Raw genomic sequence first — 18,061 nt, forward strand, 5'->3', positions numbered from 1 at the left:
AACAAAACAGAAATTACAGGAATTCATTCCATTTTTATTTTTATCTTTTTATTTTTTGGACAGATGAGGGACGACAAATCCGAAGGAAGCAGAGGCGGCGACCCCTCGACACCGGAGCCCTTTGCCCCACCGCCCAAACCTCAAAGGAGGGAACATCATCATCATCACCACCACCATCATCATCATCATCATCCGAGCACCTTTTCACCAACCGAGGACAGTTTCAAAGACACGGCCACTCTCGTTAAAGAGGACAGTGACGTATAACCCCGCCGTCACCGACGGGGAATCACACTTTGCACAGAATTTATTTTTTTATGCAGCCTGTGGGGAATAAAAAAACCTGAATTGTTATATTCATAAGAGATATACAATGTAGTGGTGCCTTGAGATACGAGTGACCCAAATGAGCTGCTGTTCAGCAGAAAGAATTCCTGTACTTCAAAAAAAGAGGCTTCAAGCCGTTAAAGGCCACTCCCACTTGAAGTTTACTGTCAAACTGAACACAAAACTAAAACAATTATACACCCGTGTATGAACAAAACCACATAACCTTTTGCTATCTTCATGCTAACACAAAATACAAAATGCCATTGCTGTAGTTGATAGCAGTGACTATTGGAACACAAACAGTGCATCAACACATGTAGACTGACAATATAACCATACTCACAGGCATATTTATGTTATCCTCTGGAGAAGAAATAAATATATTATACTGTCTCCTGGCAGCCACGTTCCAGGAGCCGCAATCATTATTCACAAACAGTTTTATTCTATTTCGTTATCTTTTTACCTTCTATTTAATTGCCCTTTTACAATCTATTCCATGAAGTACATGTAACGTGCTATTTTTGTACGACAAAACTTAAAAAAAAAAAAAAAAGCTGGAACCGATTATTGTCGTTTCAGTTCATTTCATTGGGAGATCATGATTTGTTCTTGTTTTGTAGTAAAGAGCGTGGTCACGAAATTAATTTATCTTGCATCTAAAGGCACCACTGTACATTTCGATAGAGGAAGAAAAATGTCTATGCCTTGCGAAATTACATATGCCAATTCTCTCGTTTGTGTTTTTTTTTCTTTATTCTGATGTACAATATGTATATCTTTGCACTGACGCTGCTGATAAAGATGTTGATTAAATGTTGTATATTTGTAAATTTGAACGAGATTTTGAAATAGCCCGTGTGGGTAGCTGTTCATTTATACACATTGTTCAAGGTGAGCTGCATTCTGAAATGTACAGTACCTCCATTGTCTTGAGAGCATAAAACAAACAAAAAAATCTTTATGATTTCTGCCTTTGCCGTAAGATAAATATATAATCTATATCGACACACCTCAATATTGGTGATTGAAAAGAATTTCTCAAACATGCAGTTTAAACATGTGAGCGAGCTAATGTAAGAGACTGAATCAAAACTTTTTTTTTTATTCTTATGTGATCCCTCGTTGTGTGACTTTTAATCTCTGTGATCTTTTTATATTAGCAATGATAATGCAATAACAGACGCAATTGTTTGAAACAATATACTTGAACATGCTTGTGCATGGATGTTAATTTATGTTGATGATTATCTCCTTGAGCCACCACGCATACCCTAAGAATGCAGATGAGTCATTTTCTATCCAATGTGAAGGCATTTCACAACTCAAACAATCACAAATAAAACCTGCTTTCTCTGTTCATTGACAAAAAGCCTGTCCAGTTAAAATTGCTGCTGCTGAGACGTGACTGAATAAACGTTTGAATTGGGTGACCATCCCCAAGTTCCTCTTCATCACCTCCTCGCCGCTGCAGGTGAAGGTAGAAGCATGCTGATAACAAAGTCGGACACGAAGGAAGGCAGGTAGGACAACGGGATCCAGAAAAGTTTGGCGTCCCAGCCGGCGGTATAGCGCGTGTGGGGGAATCGGGCGGTCAAGGCGTGCTCCATGCAGCTTGTCACCAAGGAGATGCGTGGACTGCACAGGATGTCCATGGAGAAGGCCTGCGCCTTCACATCTGTGAGGTCACAATGTTGGACACATTTTAGTTGACTGAAATCCAGTGTACCACCATAGGACGAAAATTACCTGTCAGTGCTTTATGTGTGTGAGAGAGGTAAATGTGTTTGTTTTTTCATATCGTAGAGCCCACTTTTTACTCACAATCATCAAGGTATGTCTCTCCATAGGAGCTTTTTGTTTCTTGAGGGAGGCGAGTCCAGACCCTTTTGAGGTCAGCTTCTATGAGATCCAGCCGTGTCACGTTGGTCTTGAAGAAACCAGGTTCAATGATGCTCACTTTGATACCAAAGTGCTGCATGTCTTGCCTAGCCAAGAGTGACACACTCATTTAACACATATACAATAGGTACTGTTTATATTGGGATATATAAAATATTCTACACAAATCATGTTTCATGCCATTAATTGGTTCAAGCTCCCTCTCCCCCAAAAAAATTGCAATCTTGTTTTTTAATACAAAAATAGCACTCTTCATGCAAGGCCCCCTGCATACTTGTCACCGACGGATTCACCTATTTCCTATTCGTGGATTATTTTTCCCAATATTTATTTATTTATTTTTTTAAAACTCACCATAATTACATTAAATAGGATGTAAATAATGCCCTGCGATTGGCTGGCAACTGATTCAGGGTGTCCCCCGCCTACTGCCCGAAGACGGCTGGGATAGGCTCCAGCACCCCCCCGCGACCCTAGTGAGGATCAAGCGGTTCGGAAAATGGATGGATGGATGGAGGATGTAAATAATTTGACTGTTTTTTTGGAACATGTTTTGTGTTTCAGTTCAATGGACATTATGCTCCTCCTCCTGGTAATTGCCCCATGGCCACCTGGGGGCAGTATAATACAGATATCCAGACCCACACAGAAGAGTGAAGAAGAATTTCACAAGTGACTCAAGCGGCAGTAGGATTAGTCATTTTCCTCAAGAATATTTGCCTGTAAGTTTTGTTAAATTTGTCTCAATGTGTTGCTATAATATTTATGTTCAAATATCTGTTGCTTAAAGTGATGTAAGACCGGGACGCCAATGCTGTTCGTGAGCCTGTCTATATTTTACATCGTGTTTTAGCATTAAGCTAAACGGATTGTCATAAGGCTATGTGGTTGTGATAAATACACAACATTTTGTATAATTAATTCCCTTTTGTTTTGAATTTAGTTCAGCCCTTCCAACAAAAAGAAGGCGGACTTTGCTGTCACTAACGGTGCTGGTCCGCGTACCTGAGGCCGTCCGAGAAGGCCTCCAACCCCCATTTGGAAAGACAGTAGCCTCCCCCGATGAGCGCCAGTCGGCCCAAAATGCTCGCAACGTTCACCACCCGGCCCCGAGCCTTCTTCAGGAGCGGGAGGAAGTGGAGCGTCACGTCCACCGCGCCCATCAGGTTCACATCCAAAACATTTGTGAAATCCTCCAAGTGCATCCACTCTACCGGGCCTATCGGTGTGGATCGGCCAGCGTTGTTCACCAAACCCCACAGACCTGCAGAGGAAAAAAGCCGGCTCGTTAGCGGCAGCTGAGAGGTCGAGGTAAGGTTACTCTATTGGCTGGCTTTCTTTATCTATTTATTTTTCATTTTATATTTCCCAGATTTTAAATCCCACTTGTAGGACGCGAATAGGGGCCCGAAAGGAATTATGTGGAGGCAGGCTGTTATTGTACACAATTGCAATCCTGCCCTCTTGTGGCGGAATAAAATTCAGACCGGTTTATCTATTAACAATATAAAAAAAAAGAGAAAATAATCGAGAACAGAACCGAAGCTTGAGAGGATTTCCGAGGCTATTGGCAATGATCGACCCATTAATGGACTGCACACACTGTGACAAACACAATCCACGCGCCGCTTTTTAGCCACAGCAACATTTGAAATTATACGCTATTACCGTAAAACACAAATTCATATTGTCCACTGTATGTCGACGGCTTAAATTAGGGGTGCAAAACGGGCCCTCATAGAAAGCTTGAATGTGTCAGCGGCTATGAAAAGTGTGTGGGATACTTATTCTCTCCCTCCACATTGCATTAAAAGTATCTATCCAACTTGTCAGTTGGAGGAGGAAGAGTTGATGAGGAGGAGTAGCCAGGAGGCGGGGTGTCAATCCAGGTTATCTCTCGGCGCCTCACTCGGACTGGCACTCTATCAGCCCGCGGCCCCCTCTGCTCCTCACCCGGCTCACCTCGCTCTCCCACCTCTTTGCTCACAAACTCCCGCGCTCTCCCGATGCTCTCGCCGTCTGTTACGTCCAGGATGAGCGTCCTCAGCCTGGGGGAGGCCGAGCGAGCCAGCTCAGCCGAGCCTGTCTCGGTGAGGCACGCCGCTATGACGCGGAAACCTTTGCCATCCAGCCGCCTGGCCAGTAGGTTGCCGAAGCCGCTGTCGCAGCCTGTGATGAGCACGTGCTTTAGGTTAAAGGCGTCCACCTTGAAGGAGTGTCTAATGTACCGGCATGTGGCGGCGAGTGCAGCCACAAGTAGGAAAGAGGTCAAAACCGGATGGGACACCAGAACCTGAAACGTCATCTTTCATTTTTTTCCTGTCGGCAACATTTTCAGCCCTTTAAAATTGAATGAGAATCATCAAAATACCTCTAAAATACCTGATGTCAATCCTTCAGTCACCTGAGTGGACAAAAACAATTACAACATTAGTTCAGTTGTTTGTTTACATTCAACCTGCAGTTGCTGCAACCAACGTGAGTGACATCATGCAGATGTGCTATTTTTTCAATGTAAAATCATGTTCATTCCATTTTTCCAATTTCTCCTTTAGATATGGAAATGCATTTGAATGTTATGTGAAAATAATTACATCTTAATTACAATATTTATTTAAAAGAAAAACACATTTGCAGCCTGCTGCACATATTTGATTTGGCAATGCTGCAACCTCTAATCATAAAATTAAACAGCTCAAAATGAAAAGTAATGAAAAAATATTTGTGTTCAATACTTTTTTCCCTGTGTCATTTCACATTATTACACACAACTAAATTAAAAAAAAATCTTATTAGTTCTCCTTTCTTTGCGTGTATGGATGACTTTGATTGTTCCACACATCTGGTGAAAATTTCACATCAATAGCACCTTTGGAAATGTATTTCGTGGTTAAAAAAACTGTTACTTATTTCAACCGCTGTATGTACATAATAACAGTTCATTAAAACAGGCCCAAACATAAAGGAAAAAAAATCAGTTACCTCATAATATACTTTACCCATTTGTTTTGTGAATACTGTACACTGAAGAGCTCTAAGGTTATAGTTTAAAAATAAATACACTTACCATGTCTAAAGGGGTTGAAATATTGTCTCCTCATTAGCAACTCTTGAGTGAAGTAAGAGACAAGTGTGGGCTTGTGCAACATGCATTCTTTTGTAACGATAGGATCCCAACCTAAAATGAACTTCACGACATCACGCCAAGCAGGCAATAAACACAGTTCAATGTCCACTTATAACAAAAACGTTTATTTGTTTTCTTGATATACACAGTGCATGCTACAGACAATGGATATAAAAAGTTTACAACCCAGTTCAAGTGCCGATTTGTTTTTTAAATGTACATAAAATTGAGACCAAGATAAAAAAAAATTCAAAACCCTCTTAGGGAAAATGTGTTATGGGCCAATGAAAGCAAAGTTGAAATTTTCATACTGCAATTCTAAAACGACATTTCTGAAACAAATGGTTCACTGCTCATCACCAAAAAACAAAAAAAACACCACAGAGCCTAGAGGCTTCTGCTAAAAAGCACAAAAATGTCCGGAAAAAAACTGCTGCTGGAACATCTGAAATGTATTTAGGGTAAATTAGCTGCAACCGAAGCTGCGGTCAAGATGGAAGGAATTATGAAAAGTTAAAAATAGCAGTCTGTGTGAGAACAAAACCTACAGGCTTATTTGTGAAAACAAAAAAATTATGTTGAAACGCCTTTTGGATCATCTGAAATGCATTTAGGACAAATCTGGAAGCTGGAACTGAGGCTGTGGTCAGGATGAAAGGAATTCCTAACAGTTTGATGTCACACTCAGTTTTAGCATGAAACAAAGACTTCTTTGAGAAAGCAAAAAAGCCTACTAGAACATCTATGTGTACATATACTTAAATATAGTGGCATGTGTGTGCTGACTCCCATTTAACATGAGTTTGAATGCTATAAGCGGGTGTGTGCACACTTGTGCAAAGACACGATTCAGTCGGGACAAACTTAGTGGTCGCAATGGTCGAAAAAGTTTTATAACGACTTATCTATGCAGCACTGCAAAAATATAGACTTGAAATGCTTCGGATATACAATACATTGAGCTGAAATGGTCCCCGGGTACATACTTGGCCTCAAACTCGCCTCCCCTTCGCGGGTCCCAAGTCTCGTCAGGCCAAAGTCCAATAACAACAGTTGAATATTAATCTCGTGCAAAGCGGCCTAAGATCCAGACTCTGGATGAGAGGTCAGCTGTCTGCGCTTACATAAGCGATATTATTGCATTTGCATTGACTTTGAGGACACAATATTGCGACTAACTGCTACCAGACAAAATTATGTCAGCCGTTCATATGCATGGCCGTCAAGATTATTTTCACCGCTGGCTTGAGTTTGACTCGTAATACTGTATATACATATAGCAATGTTGAAGTATTCAAATCCAAGTGGCAACGCCACATGGAAAGGACTCACGTTGTATTTTACAGCACGGACGCTTTAATCCTGGGGCTGTTTTTGAGGAAGAAGCTGTCGGTGACGAGGGTGGGCATGTAGGACAGAGGCAGCCAGATGAACTTGGCGTCCCATCCGGGCGAGTAGCGGGTGCGAGGGTGGACGGCGGCCACGGCGTGCTCCATGCAGCCGACCACCTTCATCAGGTTGCCGTCGGTCAGCGCTTTGAATTTTTGCGACATCTCTTTAAATGCTGAAGCGGAAAGCAGACAGAAACAAAAATCGCCCTTGAGTAGTCCGCCAGGAATTTAGCTTTACTGTGTTAATACTGAAACTCTGAATGACATAAATGCACGGAGCAGTGGGAACGGATTTCCAAAAGGTAGCTTGAAACAGTCCATTGAACCGTCTTAAGTTTCTACCACAATTGCATAGTTTCTGACAAGGCTCAAAAAACTCACTGCACTCCAAAAAGTCTGGCCCATAGTCATCTTTGACATCCTGAGGCAATCGGTCCCAAAGTTTCGTCAGGTTATTTTCCAGCGCCTCCGTATCGGTGATGTTTGTTTTGAAGAAGCCGGGCTCGATGCACAAAACCTTGACTCCAAATGGCGCCAAGTTCAAACTGAAGTCGGGATGAAATTGAGATGAAGGCGGCACTCGCAGCGGGAGGGACGAGACGCTTTGCTGCGAAGTTGGCTCTTACCGCAAGCTGTCGTTGAAGGCCTCCACGCCGTATTTGGACACGCAGTACGGGCCGCCGAATGGGCTGAGCCTCCCGAACACGCTAGCCACATTCACCACCCTGCCTCGAGCCTTCTTGATGAGAGGAAGGACGCTCAGGGTCACGTCGATCACGCCCATCAGATTGACGTCCAGCATGCTCTTGAAGTCTTCAATCGTGAGCCAGTCTGTGGGGGCCGACGGCACACCGACGCCTGCGTTGTTGACCACGGCCCACAGTCCTGAAAACACGGGGACACTTGGACCTGCAGCATAAATCCAGCTATAGAAACGACTCAGTATCACATTGCAAATTTACATCACTGCAATCAACCAGTATAATGGACATTGAAAACCGCCTGTATCTCCAACAGTGTAAAGCCAAAATCAGCTTTATCATCTTGATAAATGCAACATTGTGTACTGACTTCCCTCTTCACGCGTACCTAATGATGTGGCCTCACGATATCTTACCTTTCTGCCCGACAAGTGCGTCAATGAGAGCAGCGGCTTGTGCAACACTGGTAGAGTCAGTGACGTCCACATGAAGAGTGGTCAGTCGGTCAGAGGAGGCCTTCTTCAGCTCATCTTCGCCCTTCTCGGTATAACAGCCGGCGATCACGCAGAAGCCCAGCTTATCCAGATGTGTGGCCAGGAGATGCCCGAAGCCGCTATCGCAGCCGGTGATGTAGACATGTTTGTCTCCCTTGTTTGCCACGCGTTTCAACTCCTTGAACCACCTGTGGACAAACCACAGGGCCAGCACGGCGACGATGTACACGAACATCTCCCTACACGGGCAAATGAGAATGGAAATAAAAGAGCTACACTTGTCCCAATATCTGCTGTCAAAGTAAACACGTGACTTCCAGTACCTTTTATGGTAGGTAAATATTTGATTCAAAGTGTGAAATAGCACTTTGTACGATACCGTATTCGGAGAGTAACAGCACCCCCGTGTGGCTAAGATGCTGTATTACAACGTTGAAAGTAAATGTCTGATTTACAAAATTCTACTTCCTATACATGAGCTTCACGAGTACCACAGTAACGCATACTATCAACAAATGCAGTTTTACCTCACTAGGAGTCGTCTTACTAGTATGTCAAAGTTGGGTTACTTGTATGCAAAAATGGCAGTTGTGGGGGAAAAAAACTTTTCCAGTAAAGACAGTCGTTCTAACCTTAAAATTCTAAAGTTGGCTAAACTCGGATGGGTGACTGAGTGGTACACAATCTGTTTCGTTGTGGCCGCAGTACCTTCACAAGGTGTTTTCTTTTTCCGCTCTGTACACTTGGTGTTTGTTTACTCCTTGGTCAGCAGGCGTGGCTGCGCGCGTTGCTTTTTTAATATTCCGGGCTGCAACGTGGATTACAGATTGTGAATCTGTAATCCACCTATCTGATATGCAATGTTTTTTTATATTCCAATTATTATATATATATATATATATATGAAGTGGACACCGTAACTTTGTGCCTAAGATTGTGTTTTCTCACAGGAGTTCTCTGTGTGCGCAGGATGCCAGGAACGGAGTGGATTCCATCTCCAGATTTTGCAATGTCGACTGATACACAGAACTCTTTGGAACTCGCTGTATTGGTAAGATTTTAACCAGAAACATTCGACAAAACTGTGGCGTCTACACAGACACACACAGAGACACACACGATTCAGTTATGGTATTAATTTTAATTCTTTTATGAATCGTTTGACTCTCATATAAATGTTTGTAACTCATAAACTTGGCTCCTGCTCAAGTGAAAAATAAATAAATAATAATGGATTGCCGTATAATTAGTTGAGTTGATATCAAGAATTATCTGAAACTAAGGAACGTGTGACTCATCCTTCAAAGGATCATTTGGACTCCAGTAAACGTGATGACACATGGCCAGCCAATTAGTCATACTTATGACATTAGGGAATAGGAAGTAAACTTCGAAAGCTTGGCCATCTATCAATAATTACTCAGAGCTCAAGTATTATCTGCTCTTTGTAGTTGAGGGGGGAAAAAACTTGTCAGACACCTGCTTCCTTTTTCTGTTGGACTTTTGACAAGCAAGGGACTCAAATGTAAGAGTGATACACCACAGAAACTTATCTGAAATTTGTTGGGATTCTGTATTTTATGACTGTGTTTTGTGATACCTTTCTGTGAAAAATACTACATATATCAAATGTCCATCCTAAACTAACAGTTGTTATTGATGCAGAATTATGGAAACAATGTACACCAAACACCTGAATAGACTTATGGAATTTGATCACTTATAGTAACAATGAAGTATTCAAACAGTAGCAACTGGTAACACCACATGAAAAGTCTCCCATTGAATCTTAGAACATAGACACATTAATCTTGGGGCTGAATTTAAGGACCAAGCTGTCAGTGACAAAAGAGGGCATGTAGGACAGAGGCAGCCAGATGAATTTGGCGTCCCATCCGGGCGAGTAACGGGTGCGAGGGTGGACGGCGGTCACGGCGTGCTCCATGCAGTAGATCACCTTCATTAGGTCGTCGTCTGTCAGGAGTTGACATTTGGCCACGATGGTTTGAAGCGCTGGAGTGGAGGGCACACACCAGAGCAGTCACCACTCTGTTTTAACAGTGTAACTTTTGTTTATGTTAAAGTCAGTCGCGTGTCTCTTTGTAAACTAACTTGATGAGTGAGATTGTCGGGTAGACAAAAACTTGTGGACCCTGTCCTGATGCTAAGATTTGATTAGATTGGTATCGGACTTGAATTCATTCAAACAACGCACTTGTCAGGATGACTGTCTAACTTTCAAAATGGCCGACTTTCTTTAGCCATTTTACACAAAAATATTTTGTAAACTGAAATGATACAGGACCTCGCAATCAAAAAGGTATTTTACCTTATCACCATATTAATTGCATACATTTTTACATTGATCTAATTTTTTGCCCTAAATTGGTTAGTTAAAATGAACTGCATTCAATGGTGTCATTAAAATAATTTTGTTGATAGATTTATTTTGTAAATAAAAAATTAATGATTTTTTAAGTGAATAAGAAAATACAAATATTTTGCAAACGGACACACGCGCGTGTGTGTGTGTGTGTATATATATATATATATACAGTGTATATATAATTTCTCTGACAAGACTCAGCCCTCACCACGCTCCACATAGTTTTCGCCATAGTCATCCTTCACATCCTGAGGCAATCTATCCCAGAGCCTTTTCCCATTTTCTTCAATGATCTGTGGGTCTGTGACGTTTGTCCTGAAGAAGCCGGGTTCGATGCACAAAACCTTGACTCCAAATGGTGCCAAATTCAAACTGAAACAGACATTAAGCAGAGATAATGAGATTAGATGAGATGAGACACTTCAGATGCCGGGTTAGTACTCACCGCAGGCTATCGTTGAAGGCCTCCACGCCGTATTTGGACACGCAGTACGGACCGCCGAAAGGGCAGATCCTACCGAATGCGCTGGCCACATTCACCACCCTGCCGCGAGCCTTCTTGATGAGAGGGAGGACACTAAGGGTCACGTCGATCATGCCCACCAGATTGACATCCAGCATCCTCTTGTAGTCCTCAACCGTTAGCCAGTCTGAGGGGGCCACTGGCACTGAGATTCCCGCATTGTTCACAACAGCCCAAAGCCCTGAAAAAAAATGTTTTGTTTCATTGGGAGGCTGGAACGAATCAATGTCAATTTCATTATTTTCAATGGTGAAAGACGACTTGAAATATGAGATTTGCGTTGGACCCAAAACGAATTAAACGAATTAACATTTTTGCGGAGGCCAGCAATTTCTACTCACAAACGCACACAAATTTACACCACCACAAATAACCGTCTGTAAAACAGACCCAGGTCTGACACTACAGTTGTTTACTTTTCTGCGTTTTACCTCTCATTCAAGCAGGCTTAATCGGTTCATGCACAGGGCTGGTTAGGTCAGCACCAGTCTATGTGTTGGTATGGAATGTCAAGTATTCATAATCCAGGTTAGCACGCCCCAAACAACAAATGATATCACTCTTTTGGGTTTCATTCATAGTTTGAAATACACCTCCAATGTGGGAGTGTAGATAGTTGGGTTTCCACACCCAGGCTAATGCTGTCCTCCCTTCTTCTAAGACAACCAGAACAGTGCACTTGCGATTGAGTCAATGCCCTGAGAATGAAATGACCTGAATGAATGAGAATATGCACAGGTATCTTACCTTTCTGGCCAACAAGAGCATCAATGAGAGCAGTGGCTTGCGCAACACTGGCAGAGTCAGTGACGTCCAAATGAAGAGTGGTCAGTCGGTCAGAGGAGGCTTTCTTCAGCTCATCTTCGCCCTTGTCGGTGTAGCAACCTGCGATCACCCTGAAGCCCCGCTTATCCAAGTGCTTGGCCAGGAGATGCCCAAAGCCAGTATCACAGCCAGTGATGTAGACATGTTTATCCCCCCTGTTTGCCAGATGTTTGGACTCCTTGAACCATCTGTAGACAGACCACAGGGCCAGCAGGGCCACGATGTACTGCAACATGTCGCTCTGTGTAATGAGATATTAACAGATCTGCAATAAATTATCCAATTCGACTTAACCCGTCCCAAAATTATTTATTTACCACAAGTTATCTTTGTCCCACCATGAATGCTGGTGACATCGAGTATAGAGAAGAAAGTAGAAAAAAAATTACATTCCTTCCACTCCCATCACAAGCCATTATTTCAGTAAACAAAAAGTTGTCCGTTCTACATGCATACTTTTTATGACATTTTTGTTTCAAGGTGTGCCGGAAAACCTTTCTAATCAAATATTTGAAATTACATAATAAAAGTTAAACAAACAAAAAAAGAAGAAAAAAAGGGAGCCTGTGAACATTGCAACCACCCCCCTTCCCAATCAACCAAACAAAGCACAACATTTGAGGCACGTTCAAGGACTATGAACAGAATAGGATATTTCAACTTGAATTGGAAAAAAAAAGAATACATTTATTAAACTAAATTGACATTGTAAACAAGCTTGCAAACAATTTGGACTTTCTAACAGGAGAATCGCATGACATATAAGTCAGCGTTAACCGTTCTGTTTTAAGAGGTACTGTAATAGTCATAACTAGTTCGCTAATATAGATCTATTCAATGTGAACTCATGGCCACATGTCTGGTATGTCCCGCCGAGGAAAACTATAAATGTGGCTCATCATTAAAATGAAACAAAAACAAATTCTACAAGTTGATAAAAGAAATCACCATAATACAATAAACTTTGCTTCACTCGTTTACAAATTCAGATATTACGTGCTCAGTCAATAGACCTTAACAGCACCACGATTAGTAAAAACCGTGAGCACAATTAAAATTCAACCGAACGTAAATGTTCCCATTGGGGCTTTTGGAACTCACGTGCAAATTTCCCGTCAGAGGCTCATAAAAAGGTAGAGGCGAGCTCCACTGAATGAACACACAGATTAAATGAGTGACACTGGGTGAGGGTAGAAAAGCAAACTTGCTAATGAGCGTTTTCTTCCTACATTTGTGAATTTACATACTGTTTTCCGGGTAAGTCTGCAAAATACAGTGGAAGTGGCGACCCCTACTGGAATTCTTCTGATACTGTAATGAATACAGTAAATAAATGCGCTTAACCCCGCTGCTGTTCTTGTGGTATGCGCGTCTGCCTCACAGTCGAAAGGTTCTGTGTTCAGATGGAAAATTGTGTCAATGTGATTTTTATATATGTTCTGACCGCAGTGGAATACAAATGAATATTATGCAGGATTGGACCAAAATGAAATAGCTGCCCTCTTGTAGAAATACTATATATATATACATATATATATATATATATATATATATATATATATACATATATATACATATATATACATATATATATATATATATAGAAGGCAGAATCAAAATAAATTTTTACAATTATCCACATTTTAACTGAACACAATTTACAAATGAATAAAATGATGGCTTGAGAATTCGTACCACATAAATTTAAACTTGTTCACTTTCCTCTCACATTATCAAGCACATCTCTGTCCTACTGTGCAGAAATGACACACGGTAGTGCAAGGCAGTACTGTAAGTAGAAAAAATATTTGACTTGTTTGGTTGACCGCAAAACCTGTTTCGTTGCAGTAGTACCGGTGCCTTTCCGAAGCCTCCTATTCTCACTTTGTTGTATCTAGTGTGGTATTTGTTAACCTCTGGTGGTTGGGTGGATGCTTTTAATGCTCTGGGCAGGAAAGCAGATAATTAAATGGTTCCATGCATATTCCAGGGTCTCCCAAACAAAGTAAAGATGCCATAAATAGAGTTTTGGGAAGCCCCAAACCCACCACGAGGGTCCCAAATTTTGAAAAACTGCTATACAAATTCACTGTCACCAAACACCAATGAAACAAGATAATATGATATCAACATTTCTAAGTACGATGACTATGGCAACACCAAAGAACGATCCCTATTGGATCTTAGTACACAGACGCTTTAATCTTGGGAATGAATTTGAGGAAGAGGGCATCAGTGACAAAAGAGGGCATGTAGGACAGAGGCAGCCAGATGAGCTTGGCATCCCATCCGGGCGAATAGCGCGTACGAGGATAGACGGCGGCGATGGAGTGCTCCATGCAGCCGACCACCTTCATCAGGTCGCTATCCGATAGGAGTTTAAGTCGTGCATTGACGGCTTGGAGGGCTACAATGGAAAGCACACACAGAGCAGCTACTATTCAGTTGGAATGCTGTGACTTTTTTGGGACGGGGGGCAGATCCTACCATGCCATTAGAAACAGATGATCCCATACCCTTCGTTTAGCTACTGCTCATCTCCTCCCCCATGTGGCTGTCGTCCCAGTAACAAAACTAAGCACGGTTTCTAAACACCTTAAGTGACAAGGCGCAAAGAACTCACTGTTGTCCAGATAGTCTGGTCCGTAGTCATCTTTTACATCCTGTGGCAATGTATCCCAGATCTCCTTTATGCTTTTGGCCCAGATCTGCGGGTCGGTGACGTTTGTTTTGAAGCAGCCAGGCTCGATGCACAACACTTTGACTCCAAATGGTGCCAAGTTCACACTAAAGTTCAACGACATGATGAGATTCATATCTCTGCAAGAGGAACAACATGCTAGCTGTTGAATTAGCTCTCACCGTAGGCAATCATTGAAGGCCTCCACGCCGTATTTGGACACGCCGTACGGACCGCCGAACAGGCTGATCCTTCCGAACACACTGGACACATTCACCACCCTTCCTCGAGCCTTCTTGATGAGAGGGAGGACGCTCAGGGTCACGTCAATTACTCCCATCAGATTGACGGCCAGCAAGCCCTTGTAGTCCTCAACTGTGAGCCAGTCTGTGGGGGCTCCTGGCACAGAGATGCCCGCATTGTTCACAACGGCCCACAGTCCTGAAAACATGTAAAGAGCAGGACATATTCATCATGTACACCTACCTAGTCTAGTTAGACAGAGAACCAGATACACCTAAAATAATAATGAATTGATTTTTGATACACTTCTTCCCTCACTCTGCGGGTCTACCTCAGGGTGAGGCCTGCAGTACTTTGTAGTCGCCTTACCTTTCTCCCCTACAAGAGTTTTGATGAGAGCCATGGCTTGTCCAACGCTAACAGAGTCACTGACATCCAAATGAAGAGTCGTCAATCTGTCAGAAGAGGCCTTCTTCAGCTCATTTTCGCCCTTCTCGGTGTAACAGCCAGCGATCACACGGAAGCCCAGCTCATCCAGATGCTTGGCCAGTAGGTGCCCAAAGCCAGTATCGCAGCCGGTGATGTAGACATGTTTATCTCCCTTGTTTGACACACGTTTGGATTCTTTGAACCACCTGTGGGCAAACCACAGGAGCAGCAGGCCCAGGATGTACAGGAACATCTCCCTGGAAGAACAAATAGTACAAACTGCAGAGTTCAATACTGTGGACCACAAAATTCTATCGGCTCTATTACCGCACCATGTGGGCATTAGGGGTGGTGCTCTGGATTGGTTTAAATTCTGCATAGCAGACAGAACTACTTGCATGTGTGTGAGCCTTTGAAGTTTTGAAACCTGCTCAACTCCACTGTCTCATCATATGGGGTTCCACAGAGTTCAATGCTAGGGCCTCTGTTCCTCACTTTGTATTTGCTACGTCTGAGCTCCAACTTGAAAAAGCATGGGATTTCCTTCCTTCCATTGCTAGGCTGAGGATAGTCAGAATGATGTATCACTCAAGTAGGAAGAACATTTTTTCTTACTTTCTCAGGCGAGTGATAAAAAAAAAAGATAATAATACTGGCAACCGGTTCAGGGTGTCCCCTGCCTACTGTCCGAAGACAGCTGGGATAGGCTCAAGCACACCCCACGAGCCTTTTGAGGATAAGCAGATCGGAAAATGGATGGATGGAAAATAATAATAATTCAGTTCCTGATTAACAGGGTTGTATGGCATCTAACAGTTCAAGCTGTGACGGTTGCATCCTTCATTTCCCAAAAATGTGTGACATTTTTGTTTGGCGCAGTGACATAACGAACACAGTACGTGGCAAAAATAAAACAGGTTTGACAAGTTGCTCATCAACAGTGCAAAACGCTTCACTCTTATACGAATGCAGACGTTTCCTAGGCTACTGACAGTTTGCCTCACGTGCTCCGTAATTAACATAAACGCAATTAACATTCAACAACATCGAGGCTAAATGCACCGAGTAAGGTTTTTAAAATTTTTTTTTTACTTACTTTCCTTGTAAATTTACTGCCAGCCAAACAAAATAGTTGAGTGTCTCTTCTTTGAACACCAATATTTAATGGGCGCGGTTGATGAAGTTTGCTCTTCTCTTTCCACGCCCACTTTTGTAACCATCGAATTTTCCGGGTAAGTCTCCACAAGAAGTGGCGCTGCCTGCTGGGATTGTTCAGTTCTGACACTATAACAGTAAAGCGTGAACAGGAAATGGATTCTCATACCGGATTGCACCTCTGCATGTCTGCCTCAGTTCGAAAGGTTCTATATTCGAATAAAAAAATTCAATACTATTGAAAAACTCATACTATATTTCAATATTCTCTCTCTCTCTCTCTCTCTCTCTCACACACGCACATAAGCCCACTTTTTTTAAAAACACTAATTAACAATTATTATAATTATGACCTTATTAACTCATTAAGTACCAGCCAATTCTGGACCAAGTGTGAAAAGACGTTTAAAAATGTCTTTGGAAGTGAATGAGTTAAGAGTCCATACCACATGCATGGAGACTTCCAGCTCTGTGAAGGAGATCCTGAGAGTTTGTTTTTATTGCGGTGTTGTCTTGGACTGGTGTCCCACCTTCTTCTGACATTATCAATCACCTGTGTTGGGAATGCGGTATCAGACCATCTGTTGCGAGAGCAAATTCCAAATCCAAACAAATGTCCATGCGTGCATTTACCTTTTCTTCATCTCTTTTTCATTCATTAAAAACGTTAATAAATTTAGAAAATAATAGTCTCTCTCTCTCTCTCTCTCTCTCTCTCTCTCTCTATAAACTAAAACAAGGAGATGTGAAAAAAAATTAAAAATGAAGTGAGGAATAATCAAAACGAGGAAAAAATATATTATATTGCGTGACAAGGGATTTACATTGTGAGATGTCATGAATTAAATCTGGTACTCTCATGAAACTTGGCGGTGTGCGATTCAGTGGGCCAAAGAATGAAATCATTTTAATCATTAATAATCAAATGTCCTTTTACATAGTTGATGATCTGCATTCCAGTGACTGCACTTCCAGTTGACCACAAGTAATGTCCTTAAGGTCATTCCACTCATTTTACAATCACTTCTGATAACATCTTGGGCACGTTCATAAATACATTTTTTTTTCAAACATGACATCAAATCTTCCCATTTTAAAAGCCCCATTAATTGTTTCTATCAAAATGTTGGGCTTCCTAGATTGAAATCTCTATTTTTATGATTTGGATATTGATTTTTTCTGAAGAATTCAGACTGTAACTGTCCATAATGCTGACACAAACCTTATCAGTGTAATGGGGCTATAGATAATAGTCGTAGGGGAGGAGCATAGGTTGCCTTATTAACTCCTGTCGTGTTATTGGTGAAGAAACCGCACATTGACTGAGAGCTGTCCTGTTCAGGTACAGTATTTTATTTCACCCCCCCCCCCATCTAAAGCAGCATTCCTAGATAGCATTATTTGTGTTTACAGGTGGCCATTCATGTGTCTACGTTGATAAAATAGATTAATTTGAATCATTTTGGTAATATCAATGATGCGTTGGCATGTCTGCCTCACAATCAAATGTTCTAGGTTTTCAGCTCAGAACTTGCATGTACTCACTGTGCCCGTGTGGCCGGGTACTCAGCAGCCCCGCAGGATTAAAAAAAAAATTGTTTGTATAGTTGTTTGAAGACTCTGATTTGCCATTAGGAGTGAATGTGAGTCTGAATGATTGCTTGTCTCAAATGGACCCTGAGATTGAGAGTACGCTGCCTCTTGCTCAAAGTCAGCTGGGATGGGCTCCAGTTCACCATGACCCTGACGAGCAGAAAAGCGAGTCATGGATGAAGGGATGGCAAAAGAACACTGAGAATACAAGCGCATAACTCATCTACTTGATAGAAAAGGGATGAAGTCAATATTGTCAATTATTAACCGGATAGGAAGAAT

General features: G+C 42.0%; 5 protein-coding genes and 1 long non-coding RNA gene across 14 annotated transcripts in view; 2 read left to right on the top strand and 4 right to left on the bottom strand.

The window, feature by feature from the left end:
* lrp2a (low density lipoprotein receptor-related protein 2a) overlaps positions 1 to 1,760 on the top strand; it is a 46,565-nt gene extending 44,805 nt beyond the window's left edge. For both annotated transcript variants that reach the window (XM_086123354.1, XM_086123355.1), the window contains one exon: positions 64 to 1,760. In XM_086123354.1, coding sequence (XP_085979480.1) covers positions 64 to 267 — 204 coding nt within the window. In that variant the 3' untranslated portion in view covers positions 268 to 1,760. The remainder of the gene's footprint in view (positions 1 to 63) is intronic.
* On the bottom strand, positions 1,693 to 4,624 carry rdh1 (retinol dehydrogenase 1). The gene is made up of 4 exons (XM_086123367.1): positions 4,195 to 4,624; positions 3,238 to 3,496; positions 2,155 to 2,318; positions 1,693 to 2,008 (listed from the first exon to the last, which is right to left on the bottom strand). The coding sequence occupies exons 1-4, from the start codon at positions 4,535 to 4,537 to the stop codon at positions 1,785 to 1,787; spliced, it is 990 nt and encodes a 329-aa protein (XP_085979493.1). The 5' UTR covers positions 4,538 to 4,624; the 3' UTR covers positions 1,693 to 1,784.
* Positions 2,893 to 9,085, top strand: LOC147198433 (uncharacterized). 2 transcript variants are annotated; one of them, XR_015102217.1, is made up of 3 exons: positions 2,893 to 2,954; positions 3,176 to 3,543; positions 8,915 to 9,085. It is a non-coding gene; the product is annotated as an uncharacterized LOC147198433 (long non-coding RNA). The 2 variants fall into 2 exon arrangements; XR_015102216.1 differs by lacking the exon at positions 8,915 to 9,085 and having other exon boundaries at positions 3,176 to 5,030.
* On the bottom strand, positions 5,464 to 8,724 carry LOC147198434 (retinol dehydrogenase 7-like). 4 transcript variants are annotated; one of them, XM_086123364.1, is made up of 5 exons: positions 8,654 to 8,724; positions 7,868 to 8,184; positions 7,377 to 7,635; positions 7,132 to 7,295; positions 5,464 to 6,923 (listed from the first exon to the last, which is right to left on the bottom strand). In XM_086123364.1, the coding sequence occupies exons 2-5, from the start codon at positions 8,178 to 8,180 to the stop codon at positions 6,700 to 6,702; spliced, it is 960 nt and encodes a 319-aa protein (XP_085979490.1). In that variant the 5' UTR covers positions 8,181 to 8,184; positions 8,654 to 8,724; the 3' UTR covers positions 5,464 to 6,699. The 4 variants fall into 4 exon arrangements, with proteins under 4 accessions (XP_085979490.1, XP_085979488.1, XP_085979491.1 ...); XM_086123362.1 differs by having other exon boundaries at positions 8,473 to 8,715; XM_086123365.1 differs by having other exon boundaries at positions 8,578 to 8,709.
* LOC147198435 (retinol dehydrogenase 7-like) lies at positions 9,067 to 13,120 on the bottom strand. Its single transcript, XM_086123366.1, has 5 exons — positions 12,781 to 13,120; positions 11,602 to 11,920; positions 10,777 to 11,035; positions 10,540 to 10,703; positions 9,067 to 9,958 (listed from the first exon to the last, which is right to left on the bottom strand). Exons 2-5 carry the CDS (start codon positions 11,912 to 11,914, stop codon positions 9,735 to 9,737), a joined length of 960 nt encoding a protein of 319 aa, XP_085979492.1. The 5' UTR covers positions 11,915 to 11,920; positions 12,781 to 13,120; the 3' UTR covers positions 9,067 to 9,734.
* On the bottom strand, positions 13,091 to 17,902 carry LOC147198436 (retinol dehydrogenase 7-like). 4 transcript variants are annotated; one of them, XM_086123358.1, is made up of 6 exons: positions 17,732 to 17,901; positions 16,633 to 16,739; positions 14,972 to 15,288; positions 14,542 to 14,800; positions 14,303 to 14,466; positions 13,091 to 14,113 (listed from the first exon to the last, which is right to left on the bottom strand). In XM_086123358.1, the coding sequence occupies exons 2-6, from the start codon at positions 16,635 to 16,637 to the stop codon at positions 13,863 to 13,865; spliced, it is 996 nt and encodes a 331-aa protein (XP_085979484.1). In that variant the 5' UTR covers positions 16,638 to 16,739; positions 17,732 to 17,901; the 3' UTR covers positions 13,091 to 13,862. The 4 variants fall into 4 exon arrangements, with proteins under 4 accessions (XP_085979484.1, XP_085979487.1, XP_085979486.1 ...); XM_086123361.1 differs by having other exon boundaries at positions 13,091 to 14,086; positions 17,732 to 17,895; XM_086123360.1 differs by lacking the exon at positions 16,633 to 16,739 and having other exon boundaries at positions 17,732 to 17,902.
* Positions 17,903 to 18,061: the final 159 nt, after the last annotated feature.

The sequence above is a fragment of the Hippocampus guttulatus genome, chromosome 11 (genome assembly GCF_054856545.1).
Source record: "Hippocampus guttulatus isolate MCC_2025c chromosome 11, RoL_Hgut_1.0, whole genome shotgun sequence".
Classification (NCBI taxonomy): Eukaryota; Metazoa; Chordata; class Actinopteri; order Syngnathiformes; family Syngnathidae; genus Hippocampus; species Hippocampus guttulatus.

Bases quoted from the DNA above. Each gene is read 5' to 3' on its own strand.
- LOC147198435 (XM_086123366.1), bottom strand. From the start codon at position 11,914: ATGTTGCAGTACATCGTGGCCCTGCTGGCCCTGTGGTCTGTCTACAGA. The intron at 11,036-11,601 runs GTAAGATACCTG...ATTTTTTTTCAG, and splicing joins TGCTCTTGTTGGCCAGAAAG to GGCTTTGGGCTGTTGTGAAC. The intron at 10,704-10,776 runs GTGAGTACTAAC...TGTCTGTTTCAG, and splicing joins GCCTTCAACGATAGCCTGCG to TTTGAATTTGGCACCATTTG.
- rdh1 (XM_086123367.1), bottom strand. From the start codon at position 4,537: ATGACGTTTCAGGTTCTGGTGTCCCATCCGGTTTTGACCTCTTTCCTA. The intron at 2,319-3,237 runs GTACGCGGACCA...ACTCTTGGCTAG, and splicing joins GCCTTCTCGGACGGCCTCAG to GCAAGACATGCAGCACTTTG. The intron at 2,009-2,154 runs GTGAGTAAAAAG...GTGACCTCACAG, and splicing joins AGAGACATACCTTGATGATT to ATGTGAAGGCGCAGGCCTTC.
- LOC147198436 (XM_086123358.1), bottom strand. The intron at 14,467-14,541 runs GTGAGAGCTAAT...GTTGAACTTTAG, and splicing joins GCCTTCAATGATTGCCTACG to TGTGAACTTGGCACCATTTG. The intron at 14,114-14,302 runs GTGAGTTCTTTG...ACTGAATAGTAG, and splicing joins ACCAGACTATCTGGACAACA to CTGCTCTGTGTGTGCTTTCC.
- LOC147198434 (XM_086123364.1), bottom strand. From the start codon at position 8,180: ATGTTCGTGTACATCGTCGCCGTGCTGGCCCTGTGGTTTGTCCACAGG. The intron at 7,296-7,376 runs GTAAGAGCCAAC...TCCCGACTTCAG, and splicing joins GCCTTCAACGACAGCTTGCG to TTTGAACTTGGCGCCATTTG. The intron at 6,924-7,131 runs GTGAGTTTTTTG...TTTCCGCTTCAG, and splicing joins GCCAGACTTTTTGGAGTGCA to CATTTAAAGAGATGTCGCAA.